Source organism: Corapipo altera, unplaced genomic scaffold (assembly GCF_003945725.1).
Source record: "Corapipo altera isolate COAL_440 unplaced genomic scaffold, ASM394572v1 112, whole genome shotgun sequence".
NCBI lineage: Eukaryota > Metazoa > Chordata > Aves > Passeriformes > Pipridae > Corapipo > Corapipo altera.
The window spans coordinates 6667605-6682603 of NW_020884899.1; the positions used below are offsets into that span (position 1 = coordinate 6667605).

General features: G+C 45.7%; 1 protein-coding gene across 1 annotated transcript in view; it reads right to left on the reverse strand.

The window, feature by feature from the left end:
* Positions 1 to 5363: 5363 nt before the first annotated feature.
* The window catches only part of LOC113949901 (BEN domain-containing protein 5-like), a 910469-nt gene continuing 900833 nt past the window's right edge, over positions 5364 to 14999 (reverse strand). The window contains exon 13 of the mRNA XM_027649026.1: positions 5364 to 7971. Within this exon, the coding sequence (XP_027504827.1) occupies positions 7848 to 7971 (124 nt within the window). The 3' untranslated portion in view covers positions 5364 to 7847. The remainder of the gene's footprint in view (positions 7972 to 14999) is intronic.

Below are 14999 nucleotides of genomic sequence, written 5' to 3' on the forward strand. Positions count from 1 at the left end.
CAGGGTACTTATTAGCTTGATGATTTAAAAGTAGAGGGGGATAGAGTCTTTCCTGCTGTTCTGCAGTAGTGCCTTGGTTTGGGACTGAACTGATTTTCTGATGCCTTAACTGGCCCAGATGAGATGGGACACTCCTGATTCACGGTGAGCAGCCCTGTCCTTGCCCGGGTGCATGATCCCTGTGGGTTACACACCAGACCACCATCCAAAACACAGAAGCATCTTTCTGTTACACCAAGGTTGGTTACACCAAGGACCCCTTCCTTCTTCCTGTTGGGTTTGGTTCTGTTTTGTGGCAGGCAGTAACAAGGGATTAGTGGTGTTTAGCTCCCCTGATTAATCCCCTCTCTAGGAATACACAGCACTCCCATCTTCAGAAGGGCACAAGAAAATGCTTTGGGGCAGGCAAGGGCAGACACCTGGATGCTGAAATAGGAGGTTGGAACAAAATTTAGGCAGATTTACCCTGCAGAGCACCGGTTACTCTGATGACCCTTGGTGATTTCCAAATAAATATTCCCCTTCCAAAAACGTGCCCTTCTTTTAACCTGGCATGTCCCAGGCTGCATGGCACCTAGCTCAGAACAGGGCTGGGTTTCCACATGGGTGTTCCTAGGGTTCTTATCTGTGTTGCTTTCCACACAACCTCTCTCATCTCCCAGATCTCCCAGTTGTATCATGGGCCTAGAACTAACTGATGACCTGGGGACTCTGATGTTTACAGCCATGTCAGGCAGAAATCCTCAGATGAAAATTTAGGAAGTCTCAGTGTGGCTGAACAACATCTCGGTTCAGGTACGGAGTGTACTGAACATGAAGTGTGAGAGTGACAGAAAAGGAAGTTTTTTGCAAAAATCCTTCTTCCCTGTTTCAAGGTTGAGAGGTGTGAAATGTTGGTATTTATCAGCCATTATTAATTACTGTTTAGTCTCTGCCAACACTGCCTTGGGAGCATCTGTGATGATTAAGCCAAGCACTCATGGCCATCACTCAGCTGGCTGCTGTGGCTCAGCCATGGAGTCTCATTCACTTCCCCTGTTGGCTCTGTGACCCACTTCTCTCCTGCTTCATCTCACTTCATCTGCTTGAGTCTCAGGCCACCACGTGAGAAATGGGTATTTCCTCACGTGGAAAAAAAATTATATAAAGCAACATTAGTGTGAGGCAGAAGTCACGAGGGTTTAGATGGTAGAGATGAATCACAGAAATAAATATTCCTCCCCTTATCCTAAATCTTGCAATATCTGATCCATAGAAGAACTGAGAGTTGCAGTCAAGCTTTCCAGGATTAAGTCCTGGCTTTATTACAAATAACAGAATGCTTCTTCACCTAAAAGACCAAAGGTTTCTTTCACTCACCCCTCAATGCTGAACCACAAGCTCTGCTAGACCTATGCTCACATGCTAAAAACGGAGAAGGGGGGGGGGATTCAAGACTCCCATACTAAAGAGCACCTCTATGCTTTAACCAGCTTCCTGAACTAAAGTTAAGTTGTGCTTCTTCACCTTTTTTCTCCCCTCTTCTTCCTACTTCTTAGTCAAGCCTCCTCAGACATACTCTGTATTTCCCACTTCATGACTCAGAATCAGCTGCTCAGACTCTTTGGGAGTGTGACAGGACTATGACCAACTGAGAGGGAAAAGAAATCTGCCTTAGGGGACACAGAAATTATTAAGTGCTAAGTACAACATGAATTTGCCAGAAAACAACATCCCTACCAAGAGCCTGCTGTTTCCCTGCAGGGCTGTGCTCAGCCTTCAGCCTTACCAACACCAGTGAGTGGATTTAGTGTTCATGGCAGCATGGCTCTGGAAGAGGGCATCACACAACATAGATAACGCTCAGGGCCTAAAAAAAATTACACTTCTAGAAATTTATTAATCCAGCCTTAAAATGGGCTATAAATGCTATAGAAAAATCCTCATTAATCTTAGTGGTACATACATGGAACAACACCAAAAAATACGCCACCTTAACTTGGCACCAAAGGGAGGGGAGTACAAATCCTCAGCATTTGTTTAGGCTGCTTTGGCTGAAAGTATCAGGGGTAACAAACCTGAATGCACAAAATGAACAGCAGGCTCTTTATACTCAGTATAATTTTGTGCATGTAACAAGGGAATCACAGTAGGATATTGACTCCCTTGTGACTGTGAGAAAGAATTCACCTCCCCATGGCATAACTTGCTCCTATACCCAGGCTATTGGTACTGCAGCTTAAGTTAGAGTTGGCTGGTTTCTGTTTCCACTGCTTACAAACAGTAAATTTCAAGCCTTACTGGAAAAACAGCATTATTGTACTTCATAAAGTTGGATTCTTTAAAACATTTTCAGTGATAAAGAGCTTCTTAAATGAAGGACTTAACGAAAAAGAAAAAGGAATCTGATTTCAAAGTTCTTTTACATCTGTGCCCATCAATACTCATGTTCTCAGTGTCCCCTGGTTCCTTCCAGAAGGATTCAAGCCTCTCCAGACTCTCTCAAAAACTTCTTGTCCTTCCGTGTGTGCTGGTCTCTCATGGAGGGGTGCATGAAATGTGAAATAAATCACACCTTCCCATACTGACCAGCTGTGACAGCCCCTGACAGCCATGCTGCTGCAGTGCAGTCCATGTCAGGTGCCCTTGGATCTCTGCTCAGAGCTACCAGATGGGGAGGAACATGAGTAATGAGAGGTGCTCCTCCGTGCCCAGGCAGAACTGTAGGAGGATGTATTGCATCTGACCTGTCCTGAAATCCCCTCTCATACCACAAAAGCCCAGTCCACACCACACTTACCTCCAGAGAAGGGATTAGACGATGGTGGGTCACGTTTGCTGGGTCTGGAATGTGTGGCTCCAGGAATTCTGGCTCCTCATGGCTGGAGACGACCTGGTTGCTCTTGCAGGTCATATGGAGGCAGTGGGCAGGCTGTGGCCATCCTCCCCTCTGAATGGGGTTTACAGGGTACAGTGTCTTACACAGATAACGCTGCCTTGGCCACAGCAACTCCATCAGTGCACATCTTCTTGTAGTCCTGGACTTGCAGTCACCTAGGGAATTGCTCTCTGCTATTAAACTGTGGCTATAGACCACTGAATACAGATAATAAAGCACAGAGAAAACCCTCATCAACTCTTGCACAGTGCTTTGAAATCTTTTTTCTGCACAAGGACAGAGAGACTTTAAGGGGACAGAAATCATATCCTTTGCCAGCTACGGGAAATGTTTTCAGCAACCTCCAGTAGAAAAGGAAATGCAGTGAGCCCTGCGTTACCATCCAGCACCTCTGGCTGCTGAGGAACCTGGTTTAACTTATTTTTATGTGAAAAGAAAGAGTTAGATAGACACAAACACACACACATCAATATATAGAGGACACACAGATACAGACACATAATCTAGGAGGCAAGGAGAGAATCTGTACCTGCATTTGCGATATCTTCCTGCACCAGGTAAGGACAGCATCTTTTTCCTTTTAACCGGGTGCTGTACCTACATTGTTTCCTCGCAGTCTATCTTTAGGTTATAGCAGTTCACAAGGTTTTTTTCAGCAGATGTGTTATTCAATTACTTCAGGGCTTTTCCATTTGTAATATTGCGAAGCAATGATAGCCAGCAGACTTCACCTGTCTTTTAGAGATAGCCAGCCTGGTAATTTTAACTCTGCCCATTTTATCCACACCAGTAAATCTCATAACATGGTTATAGAGAGATTCCAATTTTTGTAGAACCTTCTCCTGGGAATTCCTGTATACAATATTGCCATAGTCTGTAATGGACATAACCTGTGATTGGATTAATGTTTCCCTAGTGAAGAAGTCAAAGCATTTCATGTTCCTATAACTGGTTTGCAGCTCTGCAGTAAAGGTCTTTGGTGTGGCACAGAAAATAATTGCAAACTCAGCCCCAATCAGAATATATAATCCCCTCACAGTGAGGGTCCAATTCAGCACAGTTAGGCTGCCTGTGCAGGGGTTTGTAGTGGGATTTTCTTGTCAGGAGAGCAGAATGCATAGAAAACAAGTTAATTTTGGCATTTTAATATTCATGACCCAGTCCTGTACAAAGGGAGGCAAATACATTGCTATTGCTCCAAGGGAGGGCCCTGCAGCTCCCCAAGCAGAGAGTGGGAACTGGCAGGGAGGGCACTGCAATGGGACACTGGTCTCCCCAAAAGAAAAGCCCTCCACTTGCACTCAGATAAACATGTGCCTTTGCTCTGTCCAATTAAATTTCTAGTTTTAGAACCATATTTGTCTCTGAACCTTTCAGAATCCCTGATGTTACCTTACCTTGGACCTAGCAACTAGCAAAGAATTACTGTTGGGTGTAGAACGTGCATTACTTATGGCTGAGACACAGATCATCTCCCAGGAAAAAGAGGTTCGTGGCAGGCCAGAAGTAGGCTCTGAAGCAGCATCTCCCTGCTCAGGTAGAGGAAGAGAATATCAGCACTTGTGTGGGAGGAAAGTGAACTAGAGACTGGGAACAGGAGGTCTTCTATTTTCAGCTCCCATGCTAGTCTCCCCCCAAAAATGGGATCATGCACATAATGCACACTCTGCCATGCACACATGCCAAAGTGTAAACTCTCATGAGGCAAAGACCCTACAGTGAAAGGCTCAGGCTCCCATCCCCAGCTGGTCAGGGAGAACTTTCAAGAAACACGGTTTATTAGTGAACCCTGAAAGCAGAGGCAGGTCTCTGAAGAAATCACTATAGTGTCAGCTCTGCTATGGGGCTCAGGAAAGATTTGATTGGGATCTCAGTGTGGAAAAATTGGGTAGGTGCTCTACCAGAAGGTGCTGGAGACAAACTGAAAGAGGAATGAAATGAGAGGTAAGAGCAAAGGGTTTGAACATGATGTGCTGGAACAAGGATGGGGAAGATGGGTTCCAGAATGGGCGTGCTGCCCAACTGAAGAGCAAGGCAGATGCTTTGGCAGATAACCTTATGTTGAATATTATGGCATTGCTAGGCAGGTGGAGAGGATGGGAGGAAGGTTAGCAGCATGTGAGTTGACAAATGGGATGTCATCATTTCCCATATGGGTAACCATCTCCAATCTGTTCCTTCTATCCAGCTGAAAGCCTGGGGTATCTCAGCAGAAAGGAAGCATCATCACCTATAAATTTCAGGCTGTGGGGCAGATAAAGGTGGCAGAAGACAAGTAAGAAGCAGAGACAGTGACTTCCAGGAAGATCCAGTTATTAAATCTAAACTTAAAAGCCCAAATTTTACAAGTCAAGTAGAGGGAGCCTCTGACAGCTGATAGCAGGGCCGCTCAAGAGCTTCCCAGAATCCACCTGTCCATGTCTTGGTTTTGAAGTTATCTGGAAGCCTCTGAGGAGGAAGGAATGAAAATGAAACAACATACTCATTCCACAACTGCTTTTATCACTTTATTCATATTTCTAGAGTAGACTTTTTAGCGGCTAAGCAAATACTGAAACTCTCTCATTATATATATATGTGTATATAGAAACATTCAAAAATAAATAATGAGGAATTCTGAGTTTTTCCAATGAATATGCAGAAGGAACATTTTCACCCCAATAAACCAACTTTGAAAGTCTCCAACTAAAACCCTATAAAACCCAACGATAGTCATAAATTAGCACTAGATTAATTCAAAGGAGAACTTATCCCCCTTCTGCGTACCTTCTAATCCATATCTCCAAGAGGTCATTTTAATTATCACACTGTCACTGCTACTCATTACTCTGCTTTTGGAGACGGAGAGCCAGCACTGCGCCTTTTGGATGTCTTGGAATCCATCCTATAAAGGCATTTTATTCTCCCTAAAAATGTACACAGTTTAACCCCCTCACCTTGAAATGCTGACAGTATCAGTTTTGCCTGGTGTTTCAAATAATTTTCTTTCCAGTGGGATACCTCCTTCTTGTTTTCAACAGAGTTCTCCTGGTCAGAGAGCAATTAACTAACTTAGGAAAGCCCAGCTAATGGGTGGCTAATGCACAGATATATTCAGCTCAAGTTTTGGCCGACCCTGAGTAGCTTGTCTGTTTGCAGAGGCGTGCAAAGCCAAGCTTTTGTCCTAACTTGTACCTGCTCACTCTTTTCTGGCTGCAGTAATAGAAACTGGGTGGAAACCATGTGCCAGTGGCTTCCAGGAGGCCCATTGGGAGGCTCCAGAAGTGTGTGTGAGGTCCTGAGACACAGAACACAGACCTCAGCCTTGACCCTGCTTGCTTTGTGTTTACTTGTATGGAGGGAAGCTCAAGAACCTCACAGAAAACTCCCTTTTATCCATTGAGATTGTTAAAGAGGAAGTATGAATGCAACCCAAGCTGTTTTCAGCTCTTCCTAGGATCACACCTTGGTTCAGCATTGGTCATGCTCAGGCCTTGCAGCCAGGTCTCCATTACTGAAGAATCAGGAAGTTGTCCCCCCAGGGACAGTAAATTTAAGTTACCCCAAAGGTCTATTTTAGCCTATAGTTCTCAGTTTTTACCATACCTTTTCATTTATCCCCAGGATTCATTTTTCTTTTACACAGGCCATCACGAGGACCCAGCTGAGCCTGACTGTGTTCTTAGATCATGACATTTATGTCCTGGGAAAGAGGAGAGGAACAACCAACCCAGCTCTTACTAAATAACAGTGTCTGGGGCTAGTACTTCTTCAGGGCCACTCCCTACCAAGAGGAGCTTATTCAGTCTTGTTTCACACGTCATTCTTCACCCTCAGTCTGGTTCATCCTCTCCCTCTCTTATCTGCTGAGTCTTGGCACCTTGTCTCCCTCAAGCCACCCTTGCAGACTAACTCCTATCAGAAGACAGTGAAGAAAAGCTGGGTTGAGAAGAGGCACTTCTAAGTGCATTCTCCCTTCCCATTCCCTGTGAGACACTCGGACTCTCCTCAGCGTCACCCTCTTTTAGCCTCCAGTTTCAGAATCACTGGCAGAAGTTTCAGATAGTCACACAATGCAGGAGACAAGATTGTCTAATGATGGTGGCTTTGAGCAGAGATTTCACATGTTGTCCAGGTAATGGAAAGGTGCTGAGGTTTTACTTGGGATTTCTTGCAGTAGTGGCACAACACTATTTGTTCACCCCTTTCACCACTACCCCAGCTCATGCTGCCTCAGTCATACATCTGTTGGGAAGTTCAGTCTTTCTAGACCCCAGCCATTTTTTTGCTTGAGGACCATGATTCCTGCGTGTTAGACAGGTCTTGCATTAAGTTTCATGCCGGCAGCCTGACAGTAACATTTCTCATATGACCCCTCTCCTCAAATGATCTGATAAAGAGCAAAAAACCTAACCATGCAGCGGATGATAAACGGCACACTGAGGAGCACCTGCCTGGCTCCCAGAAGCTATTTATCAGGCTCTCTTAATGCAAGCTAACAGGACTAGCACATGCAATTGGCATAAGAGCTTCCAAGCCTGACACTAAAAGGGGAGACATCACACGGTGCAGGAGGGGAGCCAGGACTCCCTCCTTAGCTCATTGTATGGATTACCCCTTTAAAGTCAGAGGAGGGGACTGCTGGAGGAAGGGAAGGCTTTCTCATTTTAACAAATAGATTTTCAGCCACCGCAAATGATTTCTGCAAAGCTATTAGTTCACTCTTTTTTTTTCCCCCCACAGATAAAAAAAAAAAAAAAAAGCCAAAAAAAAAAAAAAAACCCTCAAATTGATTCACCATCTATAAATAAAAAAGAATCAATAGTAAAATTTCTAGCTAATTCCCCTCTCCCTCTTCTCTCCTTGGACTATTTGTTATCTTAGAAATACTTGTCTGGGAGAAAAAAAAGAGAAACATCATCAATTCCAGACTGCGACGTGCTCCTCCGCCTTGCCCTGCAGCCCTCCTCTCCTCTTCTCTCCTCTCCTCTCATCGTGTGGAGAGAGACTGGTCCTTCAGATGTGCCTGGCTCCTCTTCTCTGGCTTGCTGCCAGCATGGCTGTTCCCTGGGCCTCGCTGGGCAGTGCATTTAAAGTGCGGCAGTTTCTCCTTCCTGCCAAAGGAAGAGAGAGAGGACAGGTATTGTCAGACACTGCGGTGTTGCAGCAGCAGGTACTGTGTGTGTGTGGGGTGTGCTCTGAGGAGAAGCCATGTGTGAAGTCTCACAGTGAAGCGCATCTGCAAGGAAGGCTTTGGCAGCTCGACGCAAATTAGAGGTGGTTAAAGACCAGCTGGTCCCATCATCCTCTGGCCAGAGCAGGGTTAGTCCTTCCAGGAGGCTTCAAGGGCTTTGTGCTAGCTCTGAGCTCTCCAGGAAAAGGGCCCCACTGCTTCCCTTTGGGTGAGGCACTTACCACTGTTTTCTCCTTGTGGTGGTGCATCCACTCATTCACGACGCTCCTCACTGTGGCTCCCGTGCACCTGAAATGTTTCACTTCATTTCCACTTGTTAACAGCCCTCCTATCACTGTGAATATTTCCTTCTGGGGCATGTACCATTCGCAGGACAGCTGGGTTCACGAGTCTGCTCACCACTGGATTTCCCCCACTGCCAGGGGTGTTCACAGTTGGGTCAGACTCTTTGGTGACAGACTCCCACTGCGTGGCCTGGGAACACCCAACACATGATGCCAGTGCTTCCAGCAACCAGACCTGTGCCTTCAAAGAGCTCAGTGTGACACTGCTATTTCATCATGCCTGTTAACTCCAATTATCTAGCAGTCATGCCAAACTTCAGTTGTCACTATTAATTGGAGTGTGGCACTTCCAGTGCCCCTTTCAGGCTACAGCCCTAGCAAAGCAGTGGGAGTTTTACTGCTGGCCTTCAAAGAAGCAGGGTTATGCTAAATAAAAAGTGATGCCCTAAGAGTTCACAGCGTAAGAACTGATCTCCTTACGACCTAGCACCACAGAACCAGCTCCCCAGCTTTCCTCAGCTTGTCTGGAGGAAAGACCTGCTTTGTAAAACTTTGGTTCCTGACAAGTCTAACTACTTGTTTCCCAGAAAAAGCATTCCTGGGTGTGTGTTTACAGTGTGCATGATGAATGTTTGCTACTCCAAGGAAAAGTAAATATCTATTATCAGTTAATTCCGTAACATTTCTATTCTATGTACTTATAAAGCCTCTTTGCTTAGAAGCCTTAATTAAAATCCTCCATTTCATGGCCCAGCACTCTCGCTGCCTCTCCTCCCTCCAGGTCCTGACACACTGGTCACAGCAAGATGGGCACAAGTGACCAGACAGCCTCAGCCCTGGGCTGTCTCTCTGAGCAGAGCCACGTATGGGGAAAAGGGGTCACAACTCACACTATTGTACCCAGAGCCTTTGCTTGATGACAGGCTGAATGTCCAAGGGTGTGGATCCTGCAGCACCATCCCTCGCTCAGGGTGGCTTGGCCAGCACCAGGATATCCCAGAGTGGGAAGCTTCACTTCACAGCTCCCTGCCAGCACTGTCAGGTCTCACTGGGACTGAAAAGGTGCCTCTGAGACAAATACTGGGACCAGGAGCCAGAGGAACCAGCTTTGGCTGCTCACTGACAACAAGGCAGCCCTACAACCCTGCCTGTGGACTGCCAGTGGGGAGAGTGGGGTCCCTCCAGACTCACCGCAAAGCAGCACCAGCTCTGAGCAGCCATCACCATCCCTTGCAGATATATCTCAATAGCATCTCCTTTGTAAAAGCACAAAACCTGACTATCCACTCCCATCCCAAGGAAGGTAATCAAACCGTGCTGTCAGCCTTGCTCACACCAGCCAAGGGGCTCCAGTGAGCCTCTGGGGTGCCCCCTCAGACAGCTCTTGGCCCTTCCAATACCTGTCATGCCCTGCCGATTTTGTTCATTCATCCCCCACTGCTGTGGCAGGAGACAGATGAGAAGGTCCTCTGCTTGTGCCTGATCTACTCTTTGAGCTCTCAGTCTGCTCCCTCAAAGACCAGTTATCTTTACTCTCCATGGCAGCTGCAGACCTCGGGCAGGCTGGTGTTGGTGCTCTACCAAACCATACTGAGACTCAAACACTGGGAAGGAGAGGACCTATCTATCACACAGCCATGTTACCAAAAGTGAAGGCCATGCAGCAGACCTGGGGAGAACTGAAAAGAGCAGAGATGAAAACCCAGGTCTCTACCCTGACTCACCCCAAGGTGAGTCCAAGGAATCGGGCCCCTCTGAAGCTGCTGGCTGTAATGACACAGAGAAACCTGCCTTCCCCAACACACAGGCACATGTTTGTCAGTGCTCCTGCTTTTAGTTGCAGAAGAAGGTTTTAATATGCATTTAAAAATAATTGAAATAATGCAGGAACTGATGGGGCACAGGGCTTAGAGGGCTTTGCCTCCACCAGCCCTCCCCTCCTCACCACTGTCACAGCTGCCTCCAGTTCAGCATCTACTGCATCTCCACAGTGCAATCACCAACCTAAGGCACAGTGGTATTTTGAAGAGAAACACTGAGACAAAAATAAATAAATTAGGCCCCTGGAAGGGAGACCTGAAAGGCACAGTGAAGTGAGAACAAGCGGTTTCTCTGCTCGTGTGTATAATCACATTGACATGTTCCTAGACAACACCGGAGACCCAAACACAGCAGCAGCTGTGGACCAAATGCAGAATCACGCAAAACATTGGAAAGCCAGCCAGCCAGTCCATTCCCTGCCCTGGGGCTGCATCAGCACTGCCCATGTCACTGCTGACAGCCTGCCTGCCTGCTCCCAGGGCACAGCCAGTGCCGGACAGGCGGGCAGGGCTCAGTTCCTGGCTGGGCTGTGCGGGTGTTCCCATACAGGCCTCATTTCTCTGCACCCACTGGTCCACTCCACTGGAGCAGCACTGCTGAATGTCATTCCCATTCTCCTCTGTGCAAATGAAGGAAATGATATAATACAAAATATGTAAAGAGGATAAAAATGGGTCTTAAACTTCCTTCCTTTTTCATGATTTGACTAACACAGAAAAGGAGATCTTGCCTTACAGGTGGGATTTTTAGACACTGGTCTTTTTGTAGCCATCCAGGCATCAACTGAACTGAAGGATCATGAGTATCAACCACTCACATCAGGTACTTGTGACAAAGTGTTTTTTTGGGATCTACAGCCAGCTGAGAGACAGTCACAATCAAACCACAGCTCTGCTACATGTTCATCGCACAGACAACAGTTAATCTTGCAGCCGTGCAAACTGTTTTGCAAATTGAAATCTCAGAGGCATAGCAATTACAATACCAAATTTATACCACATCTCTCACTCAACTAATTGTACATCCAAAAAATCACCACTTGAATAATCTAAATACATTCACCTTTACAGCTAAAAAAACCTCCACTACATGCTTGATCTCAACACAATTTTGAGTTACAGAACCCCATGGGAAAAAATGCCAGCCTCTGATTTCAACAGGAAAATTGCTTCTATCTATGTACAGCAGATGCATAATTCACACTGAGGTCTAAAAGCTTGGTGTTCCCTATATACATCTACTCTGAATGCAGTGTATATGTTCACATCCAAAATTGTATCTGGATTTCTAATTGGTTGGAAGTCTTAAAGGTTTTAAAGTGAATCAGCAGACACACAAACTGGGCTGATGTTTTGGATGAGCTGAGATTTAGAGAGCCACCACCATGGGCACGCTTGTGCCACCGTGGCATTTTAAGCTCTTTCACATACACATGTTTTGACTTTTGTTTCCATTTGGTGAAGCAAGGTGAGGTGGGGAGATTTGAGTTAGTGACTTTGCAGCTGGTGTATTAAAGAAAGTAAAAATAGAAGAGTCTTGGTGTTTAAATTGTTGCAAAGGGAGGAGAAAATTAAGTTATTCGAGCCATGTGAGCAGGATAGAAAATGAGTCATCAAGGCTGGAAAATGGGTAACCTCTGATCCCTGAAACTAAGAAATGTGGCTGCTGTCATGTTGCTGCTGATCTAATTTTTACACTTTCCCCTCCATCCTGAGGAGACACGTTTCCATTGCGCCCATCACACTGAACAATCATTTCCTGATCACTTCCAATGCTTCACTCTCAGGGATGCACAATTAACCAGTGCCATGTTTGACACTGCAAGGGGAGCACAGTATTTTCTGGGAGTGCCTGACAAGTTTCAATCGTAAAGAACACAAACCAAATGACCCGGCAGATAATGACAGCCAGTGCCCTGGCAGTTAGATAATGTGCATGCTCCAAAGCAAGGCCAATTAGAAGCAATAAAAACAAATTTGAAATGTTAGAGCAAAGGTCTTTTTTTTTTTTTTTTCCAAGCGGTCACCAGCACCTATTTCCAGTAAGTGAGCATATAGTCATGCTTGCCAGGTGACCACCCATCCATTACAGCAGATTGTGATTTCTGGGCCTTACAAAGCCCACTAATGTGGTGTGTGGAGAATCCCAGCACTACCTGGAAATCTCATCAGGTCCATATCCTGTGGCTTTACCTTTCTGAATGCAGGGGCTGGTCCATGCTGCTTGTAGAGAAGGCAGATATTAAAGCCTGCTCCCCAGGAGAGTGTGCAGATGTCTCTCCCTCCACCACAGAAGGGATCCTGTTACTTGCCATTCATCCCTCAGCTCCTAGCCTCCCTCTCTGGCTCAGTGCAGCAAGACACACCTGCTTCATGCAGGAGACAATGCACAGAGGCAGGAATAATTGGCTTGTGACTGGAGCCACACTATCGTGCAAGTGAAGAAGTGGCCACCGCACGTGGCTCACACACAGCCACCCCTGTGTATCTTTGCTGACCCTGGAGCAGGAAACTGCAGAGAGGATGGGCATAGGTTTTATCTTGCCTCCTGTCCTCCCATTTCCTAAGGAGCAGCAGAAGAATAATGGATTACACTTACCTGAGGAGATGTAGCAGAAAATGACAGTCTCTTGAGCTTGTTCAAGGGAGCAATACAATACTGGGATTCATGTGCTGTGTGCATCAGACACTACCCATGTCAACCCACCCTTCACACAAGTCCCTGTCTCTGCTTTCAGAGCAGAGTGCTCTGTCTTGCTCTTTAGTAATACAGGAAAAGCCCATACCAGGGTGATGCATGAAGTAAATCTGCTTACTGAGCCCTGGCTTCCTCAGAGCAACAAGACCAGGGAAGGAAAAGGAAAGCAGGTGGGTATCTGCAAGCATATCTTTGTGAAGATGCCTGTGAGAGCTAATCCAAATACATTTAGGGTATAAATGCAAAGCTGATTAGTGAAACCACAGCAAGGTCCTATGTGGATATGCTCCTTCAGAGTTAAAGTAGCCATAATTCAATTTATTCATTTAGCTCATTTCCAAAAAGTAAATTAAGGTGGAGTAAATTAAATTAAAACAGCTGACAGCACCTTCATTTTGAAAGGGATTGTTAACATGGACCCAATCTACTTCACGCAGTAATGCAGATTATTTTCTCCTGCTAGGCCACCCGTCAGGCAGATTGGCTCCCTGTCCTTAAGTAATTTTACACACCCCCTGAAAGCAGGACGTGTATTTGGGTGTTTGCAGGTTTTTGTGCTTAAATCCAGGGTAAAATCCCTGCAGCTGGCATTCTGTTTCCCAAGTGTTTGAGAAGCTAATTGTTGTAATGAGGAATTTTGGTGAGGCCTCTGCTGGGAGCTGGCCAAGCACTGCACATCTCCCTAAACTCCGTAAATGAATCCTTTTCACTGAACCCACGCAAATGTGTCACCGTTCAAAACCTGGAAGGTGTTCTTTAACGACAGCTACAAGTATCAAGAGTTGCATAAAACATGCAGACGCATGTGGGAGTGAGCTGACAGATTATAATTACCAATAAAGAAGGGGAAAAAAATCCAAAAAATTAATTTTTGAGGCAAAACATATAACTTGCTTTTAAACCTTAGTAGCGCTCCCATTACTAATACAATTTACAGACATGAAAATCAGCTTGAAGGTCTTTTAAGTCTTCAGCAGTTTTGTGGTGCTTTTTATGTTGGTTTGGGTTTTTTAATTTTTTTCTTGTTGGTTGGGTTTTTTTTTGGTTGGTTGGTTGGTTGGGTTTTTTTGGTTTATTGTTGGATGGGATGGGTTTTTTGTTTGCTTGTTTCCTTGTTTTGGTTTTGGAGGGTTTTTTGTTGGTTTTTTGTTTGTTTGTTTGTTTGTTTTAATTTTCCTTTTAAGGAAAAATTACAGACCAACAAGAGATGATAAAGCAATGAGTATTTTTAGACACTCCTATGAGCTTTGCACTGTTTGAACACATAGGGAGCCAGGTAAGACATCTATGGACCAGGTCCTGGTGGAATCTCTGAAACACGTTGCAGTCCTCCCACCAAGGAAGCTGGATGGTGATGGGGAGCTTTTTTCTGCCCTCATTCCATTTCCTTCCCCTACAAACTGTAAGGCGTTTTGCTGACCTTTCAAATTTGGTCTAGAACAGTTTTTTCTGTTTATGACACTCTGTACTCCTCTTACCCACTGAAAATGGTGGGAGAAAAGACAACAAGACAATGATTTAAGTTTGGGAGAATTGAGGTGGGGATGGCAGCAAACAGAGCTCCTCAGGAATGACAACAAAGCATCTCTATAAAGCAGAGAGGTGGCTTCACTCCCAGCTCTCATGTCAGTCATGGCCGGGTCAAAGAAAGCACTACCAAGTGTAGGTAAAACCTCAAAAAAACATGAAGGCAGAGACTAGAGGTGTAGAGAGGAGCTTTTCTGAAACACAGGAAGAGGTGAACTGGGAAGAACATCCCAGACCCCGTGGGGCAGAGGGACTCACCTATAGCACATGCCAGAGAGCAACACATCCCTGGGATGGTATCAGTCTGAACCCATAAGACACATAATCTCTGGACACAAATGTTTAGTGTCGAGATGGGGCTCAAAACCTGAAAGGCAGAGTTATCCTGGCAGAAGGACCTGCCTTTGATCAGCCTGTGCCCACACACAGAAAGACGCCCCAGCTCCACCCGATGTGATGCAGAAGACGGTGCCCATCGGCTCTGAGGAGGATGGGACAGTCCCGTGGGCCTATCCAGCCTGTTGGATACGCAGCTGTGCATTCATACATCATCATTAAGGCTGCGAAGTCAAGCAGCAAAAGGAGGAATTGCCAGAATAAAGGCTGTCAGAGCAATTTT